At 35.1% G+C, this 16,260-nt stretch overlaps 3 protein-coding genes across 4 annotated transcripts; 2 read left to right on the top strand and 1 right to left on the bottom strand.

The window, feature by feature from the left end:
- Nucleotides 1-63: 63 nt before the first annotated feature.
- Nucleotides 64-3,101, bottom strand: LOC113500668 (zinc finger protein 830). Its single transcript, XM_026881531.1, has 4 exons — nt 2,368-3,101; nt 2,083-2,180; nt 340-509; nt 64-247 (listed from the first exon to the last, which is right to left on the bottom strand). Exons 1-4 carry the CDS (start codon nt 2,825-2,827, stop codon nt 100-102), a joined length of 876 nt encoding a protein of 291 aa, XP_026737332.1. The 5' UTR covers nt 2,828-3,101; the 3' UTR covers nt 64-99.
- LOC113500667 (ATP-dependent (S)-NAD(P)H-hydrate dehydratase) lies at nt 671-2,060 on the top strand. The gene is made up of 2 exons (XM_026881530.1): nt 671-952; nt 1,034-2,060. Exons 1-2 carry the CDS (start codon nt 725-727, stop codon nt 1,772-1,774), a joined length of 969 nt encoding a protein of 322 aa, XP_026737331.1. The 5' UTR covers nt 671-724; the 3' UTR covers nt 1,775-2,060.
- Nucleotides 3,102-3,861: 760 nt separating the features above from the next.
- LOC113500661 lies at nt 3,862-16,113 on the top strand. 2 transcript variants are annotated; one of them, XM_026881524.1, is made up of 14 exons: nt 3,862-4,271; nt 4,493-4,697; nt 5,151-5,347; nt 6,260-6,512; nt 10,446-10,620; nt 10,700-10,839; nt 10,925-11,480; nt 11,556-11,743; nt 11,821-12,119; nt 12,215-14,351; nt 14,430-14,677; nt 14,761-14,857; nt 15,030-15,199; nt 15,511-16,113. In XM_026881524.1, the coding sequence occupies exons 1-14, from the start codon at nt 4,144-4,146 to the stop codon at nt 15,683-15,685; spliced, it is 4,968 nt and encodes a 1,655-aa protein (XP_026737325.1). In that variant the 5' UTR covers nt 3,862-4,143; the 3' UTR covers nt 15,686-16,113. The 2 variants fall into 2 exon arrangements, with proteins under 2 accessions (XP_026737325.1, XP_026737324.1); XM_026881523.1 differs by having other exon boundaries at nt 12,200-14,351.
- The last annotated feature ends 147 nt before the right edge of the window (nt 16,114-16,260 follow it).

Genomic DNA, 16,260 nt, shown 5'->3' with positions numbered 1-16,260 from the left:
AATCAGGATGGTCTTGGTACCTAAAAAGAAATGTTATAGATTTTTAACAAATGAAAGTTCTGGTGATCTTTATAAAATACTCTTTATTATTAAGCTAATTCAAGAATATGATTTTTTTGCTCGCCAATCGAGATACTCATCAATGTCTTCATCGTTTTCTGATTCACCATTTTCTTCTTCACTCATTTGCTCCATATCTTGTTTGTTCTTTTTGGTTTCATCTTTTTTTAATTCCAGATCCAACACCCTAAAAAATAATATCAAAATTGTTAAATGAACATTCATATACATACATGGCTCATTAAAAAACAGATTTTAACGGATTTGTCTAATACATACTTTGACCAAATTCTTATTTGTTCATCAATTTCATCGATCTGTCTTTCCGCCGTAGCTTCTTCCTGCTCGCCAGCAATGATTTCTGCTGACGCGGTTGCCTCTTCTTTTATTTCCTTTTGGAATTTGTCCCATTCTTCTTCGATAGGATCTTTGTATTCGATATTTCGTACCTAAAAATAAATTTGTAGAAAGTATGAAATAGCTAAATTTTACAATGAAGCAGGTACAGCTAATTTTTAAGATTAACTTACTAATTGTTAGGTAAATAACATTCTTTTTTTTTTTAATGACGATGCTAAAATTATAGTCTTTGCAAACTAGGAACGTGGCTCACGTCATACGAAATTGACGTTTGTTTATTTTTTTTGTATAATCATCAGTGTCAATGTTGTTATCAAGAACTTTGACCAAGTTAAAATATTCTAACTTTCGGTTTGTTAGTTGTTCGCAAAATAGCAAAATGGATGATCAGAGCAAGATGAAGATTATTAAATCATGCATTCCTCCCTTGGACAACAGTAATTATAAGGGACAAGCGGGCAGAATTGGAGTAGTTGGAGGGTCATTAGAATATACCGGCGCGCCCTATTTTGCTGGTATAAGTGCACTAAGGGTTAGATTACAATCTTCTGCTTTGTGTTGTGCATCCTTCGAAGTATATGGTTAATTAAATAACCCCATTAATTTATTGCAGGTAGGAGCTGATTTAACTCATATTTTCTGCACAGTAAATGCAGCAACTGTTATCAAGTCTTTTAGCCCAGAATTAATAGTGCATCCACTGTTAGACTGGCCAAATGCAGTTCCAGAGATATCACAGTGGTTTGACAGACTTCATGCAGTAGTTATTGGGCCGGGCCTTGGTAGGCAAAAGGAAACTTTTCATGTGGTAACTGAACTGATAGAAGTTATAAGAGAAAAAAGGATACCATTAGTCATTGATGCTGATGGTTTGTTTTTGATAACTGAGAAACCGCATTTGCTCAAAGAGTTTATGTCGCCAGTTATTTTGACACCAAACAAGGTTGAATTTGATAGGCTTTGCAACAAAACAAATGGGCCATCAGGGTTGACACAATTAGGGAAATATGTAACTGTGTTAAAGAAAGGAGAAATTGATGAAGTATTCAGTGGTGATGCTGATGCTCAATGGAAATCCAACCCTACAGGGTCTGGAAGGAGGTGTGGTGGCCAAGGAGATTTGTTATCAGGGGCTATAGCCACCTTCCTCAATTGGACCTTAGCTAATCAGAACAAAATTGAAGCTGGGAACAATGACAAATGTTTAATGGCATCTTCATTATCATGTTATGCTGCCTGCCACCTTATTAGACTGTGCAATAAAAAAGCTTTTGCAGAGAAAGGAAGAAGTATGGTGGCCTCTGACATGATTGATTACATACATCCATCCTTTGAAGAATTATTTGGGCAGTAATTAAATTGGAACAAGTTTTTTATTTGCATTTATATCTATACATTGCAGTTATTATAAAACAACTCTTCCAATTTGTATTGGGAAATTGATACCTTGGTATCAAAAGACATCCATATTATGGTGCAAGAAATCGTTCCATCATTTTCAGAATAAATAATTTCATTTCATAAAGACATATTTGCACCAGTTGCAACATTATACACAAATCCTCTAATTTCTAAACATCATATTTGGTGGCATTAATCAGTTGAATATAAAAGAAGTATATTAAAAAGATTTAAAATGATTTTGTTTATTTTTAAACTTACCTTGGCATCTAAAATGGGGTCATCGAAGAAACCTTCTGGTATTGGCTGGTCTGGGGCTTGTTCTGCTTCCGCTTCAGCTGTACTTGTCGCAGGTAGTTCTAAAAAAAAAAGGTTTAAATACTGTAATCCAGGAATAACAATTCCTTTTAAAACCTTTATTAAAACATGGCAGTGATTATTCAATTGTTGGATACAATGCCATCAGCCATTTTTGTCTTAATTGATAACAATAGTGAGAAATAAACAATCAATAATTAACAGGATAAAATGTTAAACGATAGTCACCTTCAACAGCAGGTGTAGTTGCAGGACTTAACGGTGCCCTTTTGATTTCTTCATTGTGAAATGTAATGACTTGTGGAGCTTTATTCTTGACCTCTTTAGGCACAACAGGTACATCAGCTGCATTCTTCAATATACTTTTCAACTTCTTTGGAGGTGGAGCATCTTTCGGTGGACTTTTGTGCCTGACCTTACCAACTGTGAAGTTGTTTGTTAATTCTTTCAGTTTCTTTGCCTTTTCTACATTTTCTCTGTGTTGTTTACTATTTAAGTGTACTGTCCAGACATGCTCCGATCGTACTACCGAGCTACAGAGTATACACATCAGTTGACCAGTGTTGTTGTATTTAGCAAGAGGGTTATCTATCTTTGTTGGTTTTATGTTCTTCTTTTTCCTTTCAGCCATAAGGCGTCGCATCTCCTCCTGTGCTTTCTGCTTCTCCATTTGCAATCGAAGAGACATGTTTATCGTATTGGTTGGCGCACGAATAATCAATGTTGACAAAACTCTGCTCAGGTTTCTCGCACTTTAGAAGGACTCCGTTATTGTCAACTTCAAGTAGGGACTTGAAGGACACACAAATAATATATCTCCAGTACTATTCCTTAAATCTATTTTAAGAATAATTTTATGAATTTACATTCAGTTTAGATGTTCGCAACAGAAAATTCGCTGAAAACAGCTAGGCCAAGACACTTGTTTGACATATGCATGCCTGACATTTGTGACATAACTGACATTACTTTGAAGTTTGAGATGCGTGTAATCTAGCCCATAGATTGTATATCTACGTCCTGATCGTATTCGGCTTAGCATTTTAGTAGTTTATACATGTTTAAATGATTTGTTCTCATTAGATCAGGGACTGATAGCTGATATTTTGAAAAACAAACATTATTGACCCAAGCCTGCACTATAATACAAATAAAAGCCCATTCAATATAGTTCACTAGATTGTCGTAAAGATATAAGCTTGGATTGAGTTTCAAAAATCTACTTTTTTTTTTAAACCAATTCATGTAATTTTAAATATTCTACATTATTTCTTGTGTTTTTACTCGCTTATAGATAGAAAAATATTGTTACAATTCAAAAGGATATCTGTTGCGAAAAATTAAAACGTAGCAATATAGGGTAAAACTTCTTCAAAAGCTCACTTTAAAAGGCTTATATGCAAGTGTATCTAAGCACTTTTCCAGAATATTTTTCTGATAGACGATATTTAGAAATATTTTGTTGGGAAAAAAAATCGATTAAGTTAGGCACCAGAACTTAAATTAGACAAAAATAATATTTGATTACATATTCCAGTACTTGAATAGTTGGGCACGGTACCCTTTTGATAGATTTATAACTATGTACAGTATCAAAATGCTGTCTCCTTGTATACCTCAATCTTAGGAATTTACTTATCCTGTCCACCACCTAACGACTAATGCCTCCATATAACGGACTTATTTTGTGAAATTCAAATCTACCCATAGACGTTAAAATTCTCTAGAGTATTGTCAATTTCGGGTTAGTTTTTGGTGCTTCAGTTGGTAGTCGCCAATTTTTTTCGGGTTTTCAAAGCTAAAAACTTTAAATATCTTAGCATTGCTTAGTGTAAAATGTTAATCTGTTGTTAAATTAGGTTTATGTATAACATCTGCGTGATACTGTAACTGTAACTTCTTATTAGGGCTCAAAACCTAATTTTGTAAGATCGCTTATTTGTGGCTCAGTGTGCTGTGTTTATCCCTCATGCTGTGATATTTCGCCGCTTTTTAAGTTCTACAATGGACATCGACGTTAGCAAAGAGAATATTCAGCCACTAAGAGGTGGTAGAAACCTTGTGCAGTTGGGTACAGCGTTGCAAGCTCAGTCGGATGTTGAGGCTCAGAGACAGCTGCAGTTACAAAAAGAGTAAAGTTTTTCATAACTTATTTCCTAATCTCCAATGAACTATAATATATAACATCCTTGTTACTGTTTTGGCGTATAAATAGCTTCTAAATCCTAAATTTTTGCATAACCCACAATTTTTTGTTTTCAAACTTATTTCATTGGTGAAATTTGGAATCCTTGTAAATACAAGGACAGTTATGTCATGTATAAGTAAACATGTCCGTGTTTTGATACTACAGAGAGCATGAAGCAGCTATCAGACACTACCAGGGTACAGATCCCTTGGATCCTTGGTTTAACTACATCCAGTGGGTTGAACAGTCTTACCCCAAACATGGACATGAAGGGCACATAGATAAGTTAATTAAAGACTGTCTACAGTTATTTGAAAATGAAAAGAAGTACTATCAAGATAGAAGATTTGTCAAATTGTGGATCAAATATGTAAGTCATTTAAACACCACTCCGTATTGACATTGTAGGCAACGAAACACAAATATGACCTTAAAACCGATTATAAAACTGTTTATTGGGTACCAGTTGTGCTAAAATATCAATTAAGGTTAATGAAAATGTGTGTCAATTGCAATATAACTTCCTATTGCATATTTGGATTAAACAGCATTATTTTGTGGTTGCTTTTTGTTATTTATAGTTGTGTATTAAATAAAGTTATATTGAGGAGTAAGCAATTTATTATTGATAGTATTTACATTTGATTTCTTTGTCCAGCAAGATCATTTTTTATGAATTTTGTAATTAGCTGGTACGGCAACTATTTTTCTGACATAAGCATCTATATTAGAGTCTGTTTTAAGGCAATTGTATTTTTTACTTAACTGTAACCTAGTAAATTCAAGAAGTTGTAAAATATCTAAATTGTTTTAAAATTTGTAGGTTGACTGTCTATCCAACCCTTTGGAGATATACCAAAGGTTGTACACCACTGGTATTGGTGTGGAATGTGCAGAATTCTACCGTGCTTGGGCATGTTACTGTGAAGAATCAAGCGACTATAAGAAAGCTAACCAAGTGTACATGTTAGGTCTTCAAGCTAAAGCACAACCTTTGGATGAACTTGAGCAAGCGCATATGTAAGTATCTTATTTAAACATAGGTCTTATTTTCCTCTGAAAAATATATGGTTTAGTGTAAAAGGCAGACTTTCTAATTTTCGATATTCATCCTTTTTGTATTTGGTATGGATTCAGTACCAGTCTTTCTATCAGCATAATTTTTACACTCACTCACAATTTTTATATCCACCTGTTATTTTTGAGTAATCTTTAGATGTTGTTGGATAAGATACCTTTCACATAATATTGTTGACTTATCTATTTAAAGCTGCCTTTTAAGACCTGTTTTACAGAACTTACTGAGGCAGCATTCTGTTAAGAGAAAACTAGCCAGTCTCTTAAAGAAACCTGGACCCTAATCTGTGATTTTTTGTTCATATCTTTTTATGCAAAACAGTGTACTGTGTTTGGTGTGCAGTAATTTCACAACAATTGCATAAGCATATTTATGCAATGCACATTAAGCTCTTCATTTAGTATGGTATAGGTAAAGTTCAGGGCTTCTTATATCTCTTGCTATATTTACTTACAAACTTATGTTGTAAATAGGATCAATTAAAGTCGATAAATAAGCCTAATTAAGACTTAGGGAGGTTTCTGCCATGTAACCTTTTGACCTCTAAAAGTTTCTGTTACAAAATAAATGTTAATTTCATACATTTTTATAAATCATGGTTGTTGAAGTGATGTCTGGTTTGAGTACAAAAGTACCTATATGGAAGATTCAATAAACAATAAACAGTGCTTCTTTTGTTACTAGTGTAAATCTGTACTTTAAAATAGACAACAACTACAACTATTGCATATAATGATTATAACATATAACCAATCACAACTCTGTTAAGAAGTCTTTCATAAACACAAAGAGGTGAAAAAAAGCATGTGTTTTATTTATTATTAGAGTATCACTAAAAAGCAATATTCTTTCAGGAACTTTCAACTATTCTTTGCTCAGAGAATGTTACACGATGATTCACCAACAAAAAGGAAGGCAGCATCAGCATTGGCGGAGACCAGAATGGCTCTAACATCACTGAAGTCGTTCAAACGGCGCAACATAGCTAATGTGCCCGTTCAAAGAGTTGGGGACAGTGTCCGTAGTGTGGTGCCTGGTGTGGTGCGGCAACAAGGGAACTTTGACAACCGGCTGCCCAACTCCAATGTTATGGTCAATGTCTATGAGGTAAGATGGTCTTGATATCTACAATTTTGTATTGATTATGAAGCTTAAGCTGATCATAAGTTCAAAGTCTAAGAGATGGTTCTTGACTTCCACTATGTTTACTAAGACTTCAAGTGTTGAGCAATTGAATCATTAATAGAAATAAGAAATTGATCGTCATTACAATCAGTCACTGTCTACCTGTTAGACTAGTGTGCTTACTTGCGGCTTAACCAGGGTTTTCGGAATCCTTTGAGGTTTTTAAATTAGTGTGCTTTTAAGGATTACTCGTTAGTCTTATCGATTCATTTGATATTACACAACAATGTCATGGCCTCAAGTAAGTAGACATAAGTACGACTAAGCTGATTCTAGTCATACTTTATTTAAGTAATACTCCTGTAACACTGACTTTTTTACGGTTTATTATTTAGACTAGCTCTCGACGTTTCGAAGCCTTTGAGGTGTATAAAGCAAATGAAATATAGAGGTGTATAAAGATTAGCAAATTAAAATATACCTCGGAAATATATAAAGACACACCACAATTGTTTACATTTTTAAGAACCTCAGGAAAACCTAACTTGTACTTTCAAAATCTACTTGACTTTCATCACCTATATGCACATTACGTCGCCTTTTTCTGTAATATTGTCTTGCCCTAAACCTTGACTGATCAAGACATGAGTTTTCATATAGCAAGTGTAGCAACAGGTTAAACACCTGGTAATAGTTATTCACATATTGCTTGCCATTGCCCTTTGGATTATGACGTCAACAGGCGGCCTTAGAAGTTCACCAAGTATTGTTATAAAACTATATAAAGTTCCCACGAAATATGCATGTAGAATAAATCGTTCTTCTAGATATTTCGTAGGTTACACCATTTATATTTAGCCAGTAACATTTTCGTCGATTTAACTTTATAAATTTTTTTTTAATGAATATCCCGCACTAACGAATTTGACCCTTGTATGGTGAGGGCCAGAATAAAACGACAGAACTGTTTGTTGTTAGGCGAAGAAAGTATCACCTTAAGGTTCATAATCATTTATGGGTCGCGTCATAGATGGGTTGATTTCCCTAGCATTTTTTTTTGACGCCACTGATCGCTTTTTTTACTTACTCGTTAAATTTTGCTAGTTTTGTCTTTGTTGTCTATTGCAGTACAGCCTAAAATAAATGTTAATAGACATAAAATAGTATGCAACGAGTCTCTTATGTCTTTATCGAACCGCTTTATTAATAGCTATAATTGTCAATTGTATTGTATTATTGATGATTATTGATCGTGTCAGATTGTAAAACAACTGTTCCCTGGTAAATATTCTCATGGGTTGCTTTAATGAATCATGACTGGGTATGAAAATCTGTTGAAATGAAATAGGGCTCATGACGTCATAATTACGCGGAAGTTATTCGAAATCGTCACTTCAACAATTCAGTTGACGTGTCTTTGAAAAGTTTTTATTATTTTTCTTCAATCAAAAGGATTTGAGTAATATATTCATCTAACCCCCTAGTAGATCCGATATTGACATGGAAGATTTACTGAATTGTTATCTATCCCTAGGAATTCGCCTCTCAGCATATAGAATAGCCTCTGTTATCTACAATAAGTATATCTATAAACCTACTGATATAGTGAAGCTGAAATTATGTTTTGTTTGTTCAAAACTCTTCAATTGCTGAAGCTATTTAAATGGTACTTGCAATTACTAGTGGGTAGCTTTTGGGGCTAGGAATTATACTTTTTGTTCTAAAAAAAGAATCTGAAAGAGATCTCTCTCTTTCAGATTTTTTTTTGAGTTTTTAGAGTTCTACTCAAACCATTAAGAATGATACATGCGACCGAAGTCGTAGGAAGCTGATCGTATTATTTATAACCTATAAATTTTCTTTCATAATTAATGCCAATTTCTAAGAGAAGGAAAAACTGTGTAAGACGATGTACCTTACATAACTAACTAGCTACACAATCAACATAATTTGCATTGACGGTAAAATCTGTGTTGTGTATTTTGGGTAACTTAACCAAACTTGGTCATTGATTGGTAATCTAAGGTTTATCACAATTTTTCAATTAATTAAACGGGATCGGGGAAAACATATATGTCCTATCCATTTTAATGTTAATATCTAATCAAAAATGTTTTCATTAAATCTAATAAATACCTGAATTTAGGCAAATAAAATAATGATACTTTGTCCTTGATTACAAGATTGGGATAATTATCTAAAGCGATTAACTGAAATAAAACATTTCCTCATAGATGATACCAACTGTATGCAACATAATTATCAATTGATATAGAAAGTTACTAAATCATTTAGTCTTCGCTTCGTCGTAAAACTAACCAACAAAATGACCTTGATGTATTTTTTTTCTCTCTTAAAATAGATTTGTTAGATGTAACTGAATTGTACTATGTATACTAGGAACTAAAAGTACTGCAGATGATTAAAAATGTCTCATTTAAGGGAAAACAGTATCTCTGCACATATATTTGTGATACGTTTTGCCTTCGCATTGACTCATTCTACGTATCGAAATTATTAGCAATAAAGATAATTTTTAGATAGTTTATCGTAATTCGGCCAGATGTTACGTATATTAAATAACATTTAAAGTCTTTCTGAACGCCCTTTCTCGTGCTCTTAGTCATGACTGTAAGGCATTACGTGTAGCCTCAATTAAGTTAAAAATAGTATCGTATAGTACTTAATGAGTTAACTTTATTGCCCAATTAACATAACAAATTATCCCTAGCTTTTACTGCTGTATATACCTGTAAATAGGCCTCATACTTATATGTTGAGACTATTTTTTACTTTTACAACCTTTTTTTAACCTTGGGCATTTGTACCTTAGGGTTTTCTGAGACGAAAACAGTATTTATTACTTTTTCTGTAATCTGTTAAAGGTTTTGGTTACATTAATATCCCCAAAAATTCGGTAATGAGGGTGACGAAGGTGCTTTCCATAACGACTTTCCTCAGTCAAAGCATTTTGTAATTTTCCCATGGAGCTTGATAAAATTGATTAAATCCTGATTGGCCTGTTATTTGGTTTTCTATTGTTTCAAATTTATCGAAGTAAAAGGCAAAATATAAAGTATTTTCTCAATGTAAAAGGCATTAGAATTAAAGATTTGATTATTATAGGCAAATAGATATTTAGAAACCGGATGATGAAACGTCGATATATTTGAAAGTATAGATTATAAAAATAAACAAATACCCTTATCTAGCATGTTTTGTAATTATATCATTGTAGTCACGCAAAACTGGCGTTGTTTTGATGATCATTGAATGAATTGAATGTTAAATTTATATAGCATATTAGTAATAACATCAGCAACCAGCAATTACCTAGCAAAGGTGTTAATTAAATAGAGTTTACACGTTCACATAGGTAATTGCGGCTACCGGATCACTGAAAGACCTAATCCATACCAATAATGCTGCCATGCCGTTGCCACATTTTGGACTTAAAAACTATGATAAATTAAGTCATATAGATTATAGTTATTAGCTTGCATAAGTTCCATATCGTTGTTGGACAAAGCGGTAAAAAAGAACGTACATAATGTTACATTCATTAAAATCTGTGGTGAAAAGTAAGGAGTTTCGCAATGCACTCTGTAACTTATCTGGATGCGGACAGTCTTAATTTCCCAATCACGAGTCTAAACTTTCTAATTTTACTTTATTCATCTAAAATATAATAACGGCCCAACGGGAATGCCACCTATAAATCGAACAAATTATTACTAGAATTTCTGCTAAAAGTTAGATAAAACGCCTGTAGCGTAAGTAACCAAGTTAAAACGAGTAAGCGAAATACACGTTCTCACGATCGACCGAACATTTGATTTTTGTGCTCGCAGCCTTGCGTGTCAGCTCAAATTATAATAATACATTAACAATACGTACGTTCCCTTCGTTGCGTAGGATGCGCCGTCGACGTCACAAGCAGCTATACCAGTCGCGGAAGACCCAGGTCCCGCGTCACTGGTCCAGGCTTGCAGTAACGTTGAAAATCAGAAGGAAGTCGGTATGTGGACAAACCCGAAGACTAAAATGGTACACACAAACGTCGTACCGCATCAACCTTTAGCATTTACACGTAAGTTACACAATAAATACTCCTTTTACGTATTTCTGAAAGACAAAAGTACTCTAATGTCATTGTTTTATTTGTTTAGCGTATGAAGACGAAGATGACGTCTTAAGGCTTCCAGCCAATCACATGCCTTATTGCATGGACAATTTATCATTTACTGTGCCTCTATGTGTACCTGATCCTCCAGATTCAACGAAAATACCTTGTTACAATAAACCACAGGTAAGTGTATAGAATAGCTGTAAATATATGCAGATTCACTGTAGTTGTAAATAATGAATATAAAAAAATGACTTTAATTTGACAGGTTTATGTGAATGACCAAGAATACAGCTTAGAAGAAATAAGATCTAGAAAATATAATTTAGAAAAGAATGTAAAGACTGAAAACATTGAAATGGTTGGAGCTCAGCAAAATTATGAAAATATTAATGAGACACTTGCCCAGTGTAGTGCTTTAGAAACTTTAGCTAATTGTGCCCTAGATCCGGAACAAGATCATTTAGGGCAGCTGATGCCTTTGACAATCCCAACATTACAAAATATCACAAAAGTCAACAACATGCATTCTCCGGGTGAACCAAAAGTACTAGTTAACTTGGATTCTAAAGAATTCAGTGAATTGACTTCTAAGAAAAGTGATGACAACTACAAACCTACATCAAGTATGTCTGATAAAGAGAATGAAATGCTGACTCCTGCAAGTAACAATTATGGTAATGAAAATGCGGGTACTAACTTTGGTAAGAACAATTTGATGGAGGAGTTCAACAGGAGTTTGATGGGTAACCTACTCGGTGACTCTGTTACTGTGAATACAAAGGAAGCGAGATGGGAGCTAAGGAACCTTTTCAATGACAATGGTAAATTCAACATCTGAACAATAATTAAACTTTATAGAAAAGATGTTTATTTTTAATGAATAATGTTATTTGCAGAACCATCAATAGTCCAGCCAGTAGTGCAACAGTTTGAAGTTCCAAACTTCGATATACATGAAGATAGGTCTATAACTATGGCTATCAATACTAAGAAGAAACAAGAACTTGCGGAAATGAAACCTCTTCCGCAAGACAAAGAAAACGCGAGTAAATTTCCTGCACCAGCTACTGTTGCACAGCAAAGTGTAAGTACATAATCATTCATATCATGTAGTTTAATTTTATTTATAAACTTGTTAATGACACGAGAATTTAATTGTAGGTTAATAAGACTGCATTCTATGAAGAACCTTCCTGTACTCAAGTATTTAACTTCAACATAAAAGACGCTAGCACACCAAACATGTCGCAATTCAAGAAGCCCTCATCTTGTATTGACCAGAGTAAATTCCCGTCTGTACCAAAGTTTAGTATGGACGAGAGTGGCATAGAACATCTTGATGCTGGCCTCACGAAGAGAGAAGAGAGCTGTAGACAGCATGTGACAGATCAACATGCAACTGTGGATAATCAGGGCGCAGGTCTCTCTGTGATAATGGAAGCCACGAGGGAATATAACAGGTATGTCTTGTAAACCATGTTAAAACAGTTTTTTAATTGTGCGTCATGCGGTAAGACCTATTGAATCTTAATTATTTCAGCAAATCTGGCTCAAGTTCCTCCGGGCAATCAACCAGAACTAATTTTACTGCATATACAACGAATTACGACTCTATGTATAATAACGATCCATCACAACAACCTACAACATCAAAAAGAAGTTCCATGTCTTCACAGCCGAGGCTGTTGAATGGACAGTTTGCTAGAAGTCATCCTCAAAAGCGCGATATGCCGGAGAACAAAGCTGCGACACCGTCCACCTCAGTGCCTTACCTCTCCCATGATCATCAGTATCAGAAGCCAATGCCGCAAAATTACAACGGCTACTCTCCGCGTTCGATGCACCCGCACTTCCAACAAAACTACAGTTATCAACAAAACTACTCTAGTAATCAAATGATGGGACAGCAGCAACAACAACAGGGTTATGCAAGCCCTAGTTCTAATGCCTATCACAGTCCTCAACATTCTGGCATGCAGAGCCCTCATGCTATGGGCTCAAACGTGGCGCCAGGTTTCGGTAGCCCACCGTACCCTAATCAAGTGGGCTATCATAGTCCAGGTCAGGCAATGATGAGCCCTCAATCTAATTATGCTGGACGTCAAGATTATCACTATCCTAGTCAGACTGACAGGCAGCACATCTATGTAAACCAACAACAACAACAGCAGCAACATCAACAACAGCAGCAGCAACATCAACAACAACAACAGCAGCAGCAGCAGCAGCAGCATCATCAACAACAACAGCAACAGCAACAACAGCTGCAGCATCAACAGCAACAACAACACCACCAACAGCAACAACATCACCAACAGCAACAACAGCACCAACAACAACAGCAGCAACAACAAGCTGCTGTCTTTCAAAGCCCTCCTCATCAGACTCAATATCAGAGCCCACAATACTACCAGAGACCAACTCCAGTTGGTGCACCACAAAATCCAGGATACAACCAACAAGGATATATGCATAATCAATACAACAGTCCAAATGCTTATGCCAATCATCCTAACAATCAAAATTACAATTCAATGCAAGGTCAATACAGGCAGCATCCTAAACAAATGGTTGAAAATGCCTCAGGTGGTTATGGTTCGTCCAATAACCAACAATTCCAGATATATCAAAGCCCACAAGCCTCTCAAAACAACTACCGAAGTCCGGCTACACACGGCGCTGGTGGCCAGGCAGAATCTAACGATATGCATATGAGACGAGAGAGCAAAGACGCTTCTGGGGCTGATCAAAATGTCTCAAACAAAATGAATTCGTCGAAGACATCACAAGCTCACAAGAGTCCTACTTCTGCTTTGAGAAACGTCAGACATGACCAGCCTAATGTCAAGATTGGTCAGAACTCGCCTGACATTGGCTTCTCAAACCAGTACCTGAACTTCATTTCTAACAGAAATGAACCTAAAGATAACGCTAACACTCCCAAGTTTACTAACAGCCCTAGCATATCTCAGAAGATGCACAAGAACTTGTATGTGTCCAGCCCCGAGCAGGCTCAGATACCTCCGTCATCTGGTATGTCCGACTCTGACAGTAAGGATGGAATGACAGCACAAACTGTCACACCAATCCAGTCAGCTAAAGTTTCTCATGCTATTGAGAAACAAAAGGATATCTCTAAGAGGCAGTTAGACTTTGAACACAGAGTTGAATTTCAATCTGAAGACAGCAGAGACTCTGTCAGCAAAGAGAGCAGGATCTCATCAGTGTACTCTAGACAGTCAGATGTACATTCTGATATTTATGGGATGGATGTGGACAGTGAGAATTCTATGGAATGTGCAGCATTTAAATCTACACATTCCATCTCGTTGGTGGAGACCAGTGACATACCCAGACCAGCTGATATTGAATTCCCAGCGATAATCGATCCATTTAGTAAAAAACTTCTTAACTCTTTGTTGGAATATGTGAAGTTTCCAAACAAAACTCATGCAGACGGGTATGTAGAAGTGCGTAGTGTTCCTAAATTCCAACTGTCCACTGCAGTGACTGTTGGGCATACAAAGTTCTCGGTAGACAAACAGCTGGGCAAAGGGAACTACGGCGCAGTATTCCTGTGTCTTGATTTACATCACAACAAGTCTGTAGCTGCGAAATATCAAAAACCGAGTCGACCTTGGGAGTTCTACATCTGTCAAGAAATCAAAGCTAGAATAAAGGATCCATTCATGGTAATAAATTTTTTGTGTATCAAGTTTGTTTTTGTTCTCAAAAAACAGGTTTTAAACTGAATGTTGTATGATTTTCAGCTTCCTGGATACATGGACATAACAACAGCATTCTTAGGAGATAATGCGAGTTTATTTGTTTCTGAATATTCCAAATACGGATCCCTTTTAGACGTCGCTAATAAAATTAGAGCTGCCACCTCTAAATGTATAAATGAATTTATCGTCATCTTACTGACGTCAGAGATGCTCTCGATAATACATTATCTGCATAAGGCCAAGATTATTCACGCCGACATCAAGCCAGACAATTTTCTTCTGATGAAAATGTAAGTAAACAACCAAAATCAGTATATAAAAGTTTCAGTGTCTTGATTAATTGCCTTATGTTATGCCTTATATAATTTTTCAGCCCAACCCAAGAATGGCGAACTCCGTCTTTGCAGTTGATTGATCTTGGTTGCGCTATAGACATGTCCCTATTTCCAGAGGGCACCACATTCAGAGAGGTAGGCAACAATATTGATATACCTATTATAACAACAAAAAAATATATTTATACATTGTAACTGACATGTGAATTTTTTGGATGACCCACATGACAGTTTCCGATACAAAATTAAATGTATTTTATTAGAATATTTTGTGTGTGTGTTCTCATGTAGTTTTTTTATATTTTAGTTGATTGCCACAGAAGGCTTCACATGTACCGAGATGAGGGAAGGCAAGCCTTGGACTTACCAGACCGACCTGTACTGTCTCGCTGGAACCATCCATGTGATCTTGATGGGCAGCTATATGAAAGTAGCTAATCGCTTAGGGCAATGGAATATTGACAAGAAACTTCCTAGGTAAGGAATAATTAACTGTAATATTTGTGATTCGTTGAATTTATCTGTGAAATACATCAGTTTATTTTGTGGCATATTCTTTATACTATATTTGGTATTTTAAACCTTATTGCATACTCAAATCAAATCAAATCTTTATTGCATACCATAATGTTACATAGGTGGTAAATTATAACTAGGTTCACAGCTCATTATGGACCCTGTTGGGCACAGCAAAAGTAGGAGAGAGTTTACTTGTGTGATATCATAATCAATGTACAACAATGTAAAAAAGATAGTAATGAGTTACTAATACATTTAAATTGTACTAGGTACATGAAAGTGAGTCTGTGGGACAAGATATTTACGACTCTCCTGAACATCCCGGACTGCAACAACCTGCCAGACTTGATGGAGCTTAAGAATGAAGTGGACAGTGTGCTGAATGAAATCGATAACCTAGGCTTTCAACTACGCAACTTTGCTAATGTGCTTAAATCTAGGTAAATAACGTAAACGATTCAGATTGTATGTATTTATTGCATTTAGATATAATGGCGATTGTAAAAACTAGATACCTAAATATGTATTATTATAGTGATACAAATATATCAGAGTTCGGTGAACTTCTTGAATCTTTTGCCAGGTTGAACATTGCTCTTCTCATTAAGCAATAATAAGTATTATAAATACCAGAATCTATAACTTAGTTATAACATGCCTTGTTGTGTTTAGTTAAAATGTGATATTGTGATTTTTAGGTTTTTTTTGTTTGTGTAATAATGAAATTGGCTTAGATTAACTTGTTAGCTTAACTAATGTTGAAATATTACTTAGGTTTCATTTATTTTTGTACAACCCATAAGACTTGCACACTTTCACATCTCTTGTTTGAATTGTAACAAAGATAATAAATAAATACCTGGTTAAAATTAGGATGTCTCTTATTTTCCCTTTGAACTACCTGTTCTGTATAAGTCTTGTGTACTATTAATTCTGCTGTATTTTAAATGCTAATTTATTTTAATATCTTATATTACTTTAGATATCTGACTTTATAGCTGTGTTGAATAGACAGTCCA

This window comes from Trichoplusia ni, chromosome 14 (assembly GCF_003590095.1).
Source record: "Trichoplusia ni isolate ovarian cell line Hi5 chromosome 14, tn1, whole genome shotgun sequence".
Lineage (NCBI taxonomy): Eukaryota > Metazoa > Arthropoda > Insecta > Lepidoptera > Noctuidae > Trichoplusia > Trichoplusia ni.
The sequence above is the reverse complement of the archived record's forward strand: the minus strand, read 5'-3'. Positions and strand labels throughout refer to the sequence as shown.